The 9,756-nt window shown below is 43.6% G+C and overlaps 1 protein-coding gene across 1 annotated transcript in view; it reads right to left on the bottom strand.

The window, feature by feature from the left end:
- Positions 1-231: 231 nt before the first annotated feature.
- The window catches only part of LOC102796539 (inactive double-stranded RNA-specific editase B2-like), a 46,979-nt gene continuing 37,454 nt past the window's right edge, over positions 232-9,756 (bottom strand). Inside the window, exons 6-10 of the mRNA XM_087832197.1 lie at positions 8,729-8,886; positions 6,382-6,535; positions 6,100-6,281; positions 4,667-4,848; positions 232-1,003 (exon numbers count right to left, since the gene is read on the bottom strand). Coding sequence (XP_087688323.1) covers positions 812-1,003; positions 4,667-4,848; positions 6,100-6,281; positions 6,382-6,535; positions 8,729-8,886 — 868 coding nt within the window. The 3' untranslated portion in view covers positions 232-811. The remainder of the gene's footprint in view (positions 1,004-4,666; positions 4,849-6,099; positions 6,282-6,381; positions 6,536-8,728; positions 8,887-9,756) is intronic.

The following is a 9,756-nucleotide window of genomic DNA, read 5'->3' as shown; positions in this document are numbered from 1 at the left end:
TTCTCTTTTAGGTCACATTCAACAAAATGTAGTTTTTCCTATAAATTAACACAGAAACACATTAATTACAGATATTCCAGAGACTTATTTTAACGTAAATTAAAGTTAGATTAAAAGGAGAAAACGGGACTTTCTTGCTCATCAAACCTAGACTCTACAGTTTGTAAAGCACACCACCTACCTCTAGGGGGCAGTGTGCCATCACACTCCTGAGCCTACAGCACTCACTCTCCAGCCTACGTTAAGATAATAAGACGTCAAACACAACATTTCTAAACATAATAAACAAGAACACAAAACTTGTAAGGAGGGAAATCTTTCAAACTCACTCAGTTGGGACTCGCTTCTGATTCACGGCTAAAATTTCAGTGTCGCTGGCTCAGCTGGTTGGTTAAGGTTGGGATAAAGTTTGTTACAGTACATTTATTGTTTTAATTTCTCACAAGGACTGACACGAGCTGTAGACCTTATTAGGACACTTCTGGAAGGTGAGGATATGCTGGCCTATCTTTACTTGTACAAAAGATTTGAGAGGTGCTATTAGTACAACTGCTATTCACATTGGGGACCTCGTGAAGCCCTCTTGACCCTCTGCATTAATTATAACGGAGAACAGGAGAAGGAGATTGTTCATTCAGAGTCTGTTATGTAACAGTGTTGTTACGTTGTATTAATCTGCGATTATTTAACTTTGTCTGTCCCAGCTGTCTCTGTTCAGGCCACTTTTACTTTCGTAGTTTATTATAAATAAAATGAAACTTCTTTGTGATGCGGTGCCAAAAGGAAAACCTGCAGCCTCCATAATCACCATTTAACGCTCAGTTTTTGACACGCTGACAGTGAAGTGGCCCAGTTTTGGCGGTTTCCTCAGCCACGTCCCCAGACCACCTCCCTGCAAAGCGCTGCTGAACTGCTGCACCGCCCTCTGGTAGCACTGAGCAGACATCTTGGAAGCACAATACGTCCCTGTTGTGGATTCTGCCCCGATTACAGGGTTGATTAGCTGAGAAAAAAAGCACAAATAAACAGTTAATCATGCTTTTGTTACAATATAACTCTCTGGTTTTATTTATTTTTACAGTTTACAGTCCAGTCAGTGTGATGCACTTCTTAAATTATATTTTCAGGTAAAAAATATTTCTCTGCCTCTTCAAAATGACACCTGTCTAGTGGAAATGGACAGGTGTCATTTTGAGATGACGCAGGAAACTCTAAGGTGGCACTAATGACATTAACGATGGCTCCAGGAGAGGTGGCGATTCAGCAGCTGAGACCTGGGAGTGACATGCCTGGATGGGCATTAATGTTGTTCGTCATACCCAGCAGAGTGTGACAAGTCAGGACGTCAGAAAAGTGTTGAAACTGAAAATGTAAATGAGTAAAAGACGGTTTTCAAATCAAAGGAGGAAAGTTCCTACAGTCTGACAGCCAATTATGGTCCAGTGTGAAACTTGGGTCCTGCTCACACCTGGTATTAACGGGTAAGTCTGGAGAGCCATGAAGGGATGTCTCGGGTTTGTTTGCCTGGAGCACCAAGGAATGGACCCAGTTTGTAACTTCCAGCTTCCATTCTGGAAGTGCACTGCTGCCTCCCACCAGTGAAGATCTACAACCCATCTAGTCTTTGCTAGCAGAACAGTCTTCAACTCCTGAAAGCAAACAGACGCTGAGGAGCGGCTGAGAGTTAACATCCTCTGTCAAATATACCCACCATCCTCCTCTGCACTTTGTCTCCACACAGCTTCGCTTGAACTGTACTCTCTCTGTACTCGCTCCTGATGCTGTCACTCCCAATGAAAATCTGAGCACCTCCACCTCAGCCTCGTCTTTTTGTCAGCGCCACCATCTCCACGTTGTAAACCTTCCCTTCCACTCCTCCTGCTATCTTTCTGTCACAAATCACCCCTGACACTCCACCCCTTAGTAAAACCCAGCAAAAAAAATTCTGGCACAACTTCACCTGCTTCCAAGGTGCATGGAGAGGATGAAAGAATTCACAAAGCAGGAACTCCAGCAACACTTGAGGGAAGATGAACAACTTTAATAATTGACCAACGCGTTTCGGCTTGTGGCCTTCATCAGGGTCAACCCTGGTGATGTATCAGCCGAAACGCGTTGGTCAATTATTAAAGTTGTTCATCTTCCCTCAAGTGTTGCTGGAGTTCCTGCTTTGTGGACTCCACCCCTTAGTGCCAGGGCTAAATGCTTGATCCCAAGTACTAAAGTAGTTTCTTAAAAACTACATTCTTGCTATCAGTGTTGGGGAGTAACGGAATACATGTACCGCCGTTACGTATTTAAAATACAAAATATGAGTAACTGTATTCCGTTACAGTTACCGTTTAAAAAGGTGGTATTTAGAATACAGTTACTTTGTTGAAATAAATGGATTACACGGCGGTACTTCCCTGTTTCATATTGTGGCGGGTCAGGACTGTTTGGGTTTTGTTTGACAGCTACGTTCTGTTGTTCCAGGCGGCAGCGTTACGGTTGCCATGGTTACAGGGTGACGCTCTCTCCCTGCGTGTTTCCTGGGTGAGAGAGCGCCTGTTGTTGTTGTTGTGCTAAGCTAACAGGCAGAATGCTACAGGTATAGCTCTAAAGAATGTAGCATCATAGGCAGTGTAGTCCGTGCTGCAGGGAGAATGGACTGCCATACACGTTATGTGTCTGTGAGCGAGGGAGGGAGAAAAAGGAAAAGTACGAGCTGTCATCGAGCAGAAACGGGAGCTGGAAGCATGTAAATATAATAATAACCACTGCAGCCAAGAAGAGAGCCTGACGAGCCCAGTTGTAAGTAAGCTATTAAGACTCGACTGTACACCGTGTTCGTGTTTTCCTCTGAAACAATAAGTTCTGTTGGAGCAGCCTTTCAACGCCTCTCTCTGTCTCTCGCTAGCAAAGTTGACCCAGACAACAAAGTAAAGCTAGTTTTCAGCTACGAGCCGACACAGAACCCACCGTATTAGCCAGAGGTCCCTTTACTACGGTTCAGAGCCGCGGACCTTCAGTAACAGTAATAAATCACAGCAATAGTACATTCATGTAGTTGTAAACAGCATGATAATATATTAAGTAATCCAAAGTATTCAGAATACGTAACTCTCATTGAGTAACGTAACGGAATACGTTACAGAATACATTTTGGGGCATGTATTCTGTATTCTGTAATGGAATACATTTTAAAAGTAACCTTCCCAACACTGCTTGCTATGACTTCAGACATAAACGAAGCCAGAAAACTAAATACCAGTGATGCTCGGAGGATTAGTGAAGTTAGGCTGATCTGCTACAAGAGATTTCGTTAGGCTTAAATAAGCACATTGTCTGTATTCCTTCAGTGGGACAAATAGCTTCAGAACAGTAAAAGATTTGATATTGTGTGATACCGTCACAGTGCTATGAGCGATCTTTCCTGGTTTTTCAACAACCTCAGCATCTGGCTGTGTGCTTCGGAGCCACCCTGCAGTTTTTGTAAATTGCACTGCAGCCGTTTTTGATGCAGGGCGGCGATTGTTGCACTTGGAAACACTTAATGTTCTAATACGTCTATGAGCTGATTAATTTAGAGCCTTCGCTCGAGATCTGTGTTGATGCAGCTGGAGTGCGAGTGATCGAGTTTCCCCTCAAACCAATGATAATAAAGCATTATAGAGAGTTATGTGTTTGTTTGTTGTCTGGTCTCCCAGCACGTCCACACCATCACACATCCATAACAAACTCTGAGGTTATTTCTCCTCATTTTAAATCTTTAAACTGAGTCTAAAAGTGTGGGTTTTCTCTCTCCTGAGCCGTGGCTTTGTCTTTTCTTGCAGCGATTTCAGACGCTTCTTTAAATAATCACGACTCCGGCTGCCGTCATCAAACTTTAAACTGAAGCCATTTGGTTCAACACAGTGCATTCTGCATACATATTTTAATTTCACAGAGGAAATTAGACCTCTCTTTCAAAGACATCATTATAATGTAGATGGCTTTGGTCTGAGGCAGAGCTCAGATGATTTCAGCTTAAGAAATTCATGCTTCTGTGACTTGTGCTTTAATTTACCAGCATGCTTTTAGTATTTATAATCATTTCATGTCATGTGATGATGTGAATGAGTCAGTGCTGCTTCAATAATCATTTACAGACAGTTTTTAAAGAAGGGCATCTGCAGCACACTGTAGCTCCCCCTATTTCACTTATATAAAAAAGCATTTTAACCTGCGTTATTTTGAATGGTCAGCAGGGGGCTGTATAGAAGAAATACCTCAGAGTTTATGGTCCCAGTCTTTAGTTTTAAGTTTAACAGAATAAAACAGCACCCCCTAAAGCATACTGAGCTTTATCATCCATCTGAATACTAATAATGAGCACAATTTACAAAATGAGCATCATATTACATTAAATAAGACCCGGAGCTACCATTTAATACCACAATCCCATCATGAACATGTTTACTGAGTACACAAGTCAAGTGTGAAGTGGGTAATTTTCCCACAGACCTCTATAGAATAAGAACCAGAGGTGCCGCCCCCTGCTGGTCACTAGAAAAAATGCAGGTTTATAGATCCATGCGATCAAACCATGATTCTTCATGAGCGCTGAGCTCGTCTGACCGACTGGGGTGTCTCCTCGTTTGAAGCTGTGTAACATTTCACTGGCTCAGCTCTGCGATTGTCTCACCTGCTGCTGCAGCCTCAGCCAGCGGGCAAACAGCGAGCGCCTGCAGATCCGCGATGGCGTCCCTGAGTCCTTCCTCCTCCCTGTGGAGGTGCTGATTTCCTCCCAGCCTCCGTCACCGCAGCTCCAGTTCACGCTGACGTTGGGAGGCTTCCCTGCTGGCCGGGCGTCCCTGCTGCTCAAACCTGCGTGGCAAACATGGAAACACATACCTGTAGAAGTTTCCTCCTGAAAACGCTGATTTTTTTGTAAATTTGATGCACCCACTATCCAACCTGGACGCATATCATACAAACAAAGCTCAACTGGATTTTCTTTTGTTGCTGGAATTGCGAATATCTTGATTTGCATATTTAATTTTAATCTGCTCCCTCTGATTGAGGTGCACAGAGTTTATTTCAGGCTGTGTTCCTCTTGATTGTTGAGTAGACAGGCTGGTTCTTACATTTCTGACAACAGGCTTCAGACATCTCTAAAACATCAGGCTAAGACTTGTTTGTTACATAAGTACAATATAAAATGTTACATTTAATGGCATCTGGTCAAATTTAATTTACTCCATACGTTCAAATTTTGGATAAATGGAAGTAGATGGATGGATGGTACACGTTCAGTTTAAACCAAGCACAATTTCCCTAAAGATTTCAAATTCATATTTCAAATATTATGATGTCAGCAGAGGTGAAATCCCTAATATGATCATCTCAGACATGACCTGTGGTTCCCATTAAACATCAGACTGGACTGAAGTCCAGACAAATAAGGATTATTTTGACCTGTGAATCATGCCAAGCTACCCTAGAGTCAAAAAATGAAAATACTGAAGAGTGAATGAGCATCACAAGACTCTGCTAACCTGTGTTTTTCTTAATATGACAACCTTTGATTGGTGATGGCATTTCAGATTTTAGTGCCTCTTATTGCTCATGGTAACTACTCGGCTTTTGTACTTTTCGTAGCATATTTAGTGCTATTAAGAACCCAGACGCCTTAACGCCCACTCACACCCTGGGCCATCTGACCTCAGGAATTCGCATGATAAGGTGGGGCCAGGTTTCACAATGAGCTCACCCGAAACTCTGGCTGATTGGGACCCACACCCAGTTCCACACCTTGGCTCAGGCGATTAGAGGATCATCAGGGAGTCCTTTTGTCCCTCTGTGGGGGGACACTCCCACTAGGTTTAAATCTGGGACTCTCCACCATTTGACCTTAGAACTGAAGAAGCTTCTTGGATGAGAGGTGAAACGTCTTCAAGCAACTTAAAGAAGTCCAGACGCTTTTCTTTGCAGGCTCCTTTGACTACGATGACCTGGATGACCGAGAACCTTCACAGACCTATTAAGAACCCACTTCTGCACAACTTCAGGACCTCCCCTAAGTGTCACAAGACCTGAGCTGTGGTTTCTGGCTCATTCATCATCATTTAAACTTACAGCCGAGCAGCAGCTGCTGTCGTCTGTAGGGGAAGGGGAGGTGTTTGATGGGCGCGAGGCGGCGTGCCATAGCTCTACCCAGGTGACCCGTGTGGCTGAGCGTGCCCACTGTTAGGCTCTGGAGGTAAACCGGCTCCACCAGGTGAGACAGGAGAGCCCCTTGGAGGCCCACAACGCTCCACCTGCAGAGGTAACCACACCACTGTGTTGGTGACACAAGTGAAAGCCCAGCAGTAAAGAAACATAATGAATAAACTACACTGAGCCTTTAATATAACTCACTTTGCCAGTTTGTCTGTACATGACATGGTAACGAGAGGTTTGCTCGGTGACAAGCCATCCCATTTCTGATTGGCTCTCCGTGCCGTGATGGGCAGCGTCCCCTCACCTCCCTTTACCTTCACCCTGAGGTGGCAGCGAAATCTCCTGCTGGGATCTGACACAAGAAGAAAGTATTTTACAGAAGCATCATCTCTGCTAAAGAAAAACATTTACAAAAGGTCCAAATCGTTAGTTTCAAATCACGCAGTTTTTACTTCCTGTGTCATGAGCTTGTCCCACATGCAAGACAGAAAAGCAGGGAGGATTAAAGGAGGGCGAGCTGTTTATTGTGGGCTGGAGGCTGGTTAAGAACAAAATAGGAAAACAAAAACCTGGAAAACACACTAGTGCTAAACCATGGGGGCAGGGAAACACCAGGGCAGGGAGAACTGAGAAAGGACAAGGGGAGACAGGGGCTGTGTCCCAATTCAGGGTCTGCAGCCTTAAAGGCCGCATTTTAAGGCCGATTACGTCACAGCGACGCGACGAAGGCTGTCCCAATTCGAAGGCTGCTCGAAATGTAGCCCTCAAATGCGTCCTTCATTTCCCTGAATTTTAAGGACGTGGCAGTGTAGACTTCGTGGCCCAACATATCCCAGAATGCATAGCGGGGCGGTGGGTGTGGATAATTTTGCCGAAAAAAAACGGCGGATGAGGGGCGCCCGAAGAGTAACTTAGTAAACTAAGTACTGAATATTATGTCACTTATTTATGTGCAAATGTTTAATAACGAAGAACATTAAAACATTACTGTTGGCCACATGTCGGCAAAGTTATGTGACATTAGTGACGTTTGTACTAACTTGGTTTTAAAGCCTTTACTTTAAAATATACGCCGTTCAATAGCTGAGCTTAATCAGAGAATGATCAAAGCTCATGTAGAAACAAACAAACAAATGAACAAAAGATTTTCTCCTTCATTTCTGTCAAACAAAGCTGTTTGAAACGTTTCCAGCTGTTAGTATCATGGTTGCTAGGCAACCTGGGTAGCGCAACGGAGGCTAGACCGTCCCATTTCACAAGCCTCACACTTCCGGCCTTAGCGGTCTTTGAGTACGCGGCCCTTGAGGATCGTTGAGGCTGCGTACTTTAAGGCTGCAGACCCTGAATTGGGATACAGCCTATGACAGTAGAGTGGAGAGAGCTGGGAAAACAACACACAGCTGAACTGAATCAGAGAAGATGAGACACAGGAAGCAAAACTAAACCGGGAAAGCACCGACACAATTTAATGTAAGAAAAAAGAAAGCAGCTAGTAATCAGGATCAGAACTACGTATACTAAATAGGACAAAATACTCAGCAATATAAGTGCGAAGTAAATCAAGCATCTCAAAGGAAATTAGAAAAACAAAACTTGGATGCTGGGTAAGCTGATTAGGACCATAACATCCCGTTTGCCTCTGTTTGATTGTGCGCCCTGCTCGCACTGCTTCCACCTTCCTTGTTTGATCTTTGCTGTTTGTTCCCACCTGTTAACACGATCTGTTTGTGTACCTGCGCTCGTTCAGCTGTCACTTCAGCCTGCACTTCTGGTTCATATGGCATTTTATTCCTAATTATCCACTCCCAGTATTTTCCCTGTGCTGTTGTTTTTCAGCCTTGATCTTTTATGCTTGAGACTTTTGAAGTGTTTTCAGTTTTCTTCTAGTTTTTGTTCATCATTCCTGTCTCCTGAAGCCCGGATCTGGATGCTTTAGATCTGATAACAGCAACAGAATCAGCATCCAGATGATTTTCATGTTTTTCCACTTTTTAAATTGATTTAATGGACCTCTAATGGGCTCCTGTAGGATCATCACGATAATAAAAATCGTAAGTAAGTAAAATTTTATTTGTATAGCACCTTTCAAGACAGAAATCACAAAGTGCTTCACAGAAAAACTAAAACAAAACAGAAATCAACCAAAAGCAAGTTTAAAAAGATGGTTTTTAGCTGTTTTTAAATGAAACCAATGAGTCCACAGATCTCAGGCTTAAAGGAAGGGAGTTCCAGAGTCTGGGGGCCACAGTTACAAACGCTCTATCGCCTTTTGATTTCAGCCTTGTATGTTGGACGACCAGGAAGCCCTGATCACATGACCTCAGGGACCTGCTGGGGATGTACTGATGTAAAAGATCTGGTGCTTGTCCATGCAGAGCCCTGAATGTCAAAGTCAAAATCTTAAAGTGGATTCTGAATTTTATGGGGAGCCTGTGCAACTGGATCAGCAGGGGTGTAACGTGGGAGTATTTAGAAGATGTGGTCAGAAGCTTTGCAAATGCTGCACAGAGGCTTTACATAAACAATCTAAATGTGCTCCTCTCACATGCAGCTGTGGTCTCGTAGGGGCAGTTGAGTCGAGCGTCTCCACACGGCGACGAGCTGACATACATGTGGAAGTGGACGCCCTCCCGCAGCCGGAAGCCGTCACCGCAGCTTTTATTTGGTATAAAGATCGATTGATCCTCGCTGTCCACTGGCTTGCTTCAGAGAGGAAACGATCAGGCAGGAAAAACAACAAAACAAAAACACTATTTTACAACAAGGAGCAAAAAGGACGAAAACAATTTCATCTTTCTTTTGTGAAATAACACAGCAGCATAAATAATAAAAAAAACAATGTACATTTCTAATGGCAAAATACAGCTAGAAACTTACACAAAATAATATTTTTTAACATTTCTAATGCAAATGAACACAAATGTAACACAAAAAGAGGCTAAACTATGTTTAATAGCAAATATCACCCAAAACTAGGGATGGGTACCGGTATCCGGTGCCATCATGGCAACTGAAAGGTGCATTACCGCCACCAACTGGTATGGAATGATACACTTTAGATTCTAGCCAATCATTTTACGTTTCCGAGGATAGTAGGCGGGTCCAGGTACGTACGTTCTTTTAGAGCAGAGCTACAGATTAAAAATTCCCAAGGCGAAGCGGTCAAAAGTCTGGCTGTACTTCACAGCAAAAGATGCAAACTCAGCAGCTGCAACAAGTGCTTTAAGCTGATACTGTGATACTGTCAAAGGAGGTAACTCCTCAAATCCGATGAAACACCTGGCGACGCATAGTGTTTTTTTAAAAGCCGAGAAATGCGCCGTATTTGATAGCTTGCTGCGAGACCTCACACCGTGCACATCTACTGCGGGTGTGGTGCCTGTTATCGGACCCGGAGTTAGCAACATCCCCCAAAAACCCGAAGAGGAGAGTCCTGGCCCCTAGCCCTGCCAGTGTAGCAGAAATGATGAGGATGATGATGCAGCAGCAGCCGTTCTTCTCTGCGTGAGTAGCTTAATGTTGCTGTGTGTAATTTACGTTGAGTAGGCTAACCACGTTATTACATTAATGCAT

Source organism: Neolamprologus brichardi, chromosome 18 (genome assembly GCF_056152115.1).
Source record: "Neolamprologus brichardi isolate AB-2024 chromosome 18, ASM5615211v1, whole genome shotgun sequence".
NCBI classification, from domain to species: domain Eukaryota; kingdom Metazoa; phylum Chordata; class Actinopteri; order Cichliformes; family Cichlidae; genus Neolamprologus; species Neolamprologus brichardi.
The sequence above is the reverse complement of the archived record's forward strand: the minus strand, read 5'-3'. Positions and strand labels throughout refer to the sequence as shown.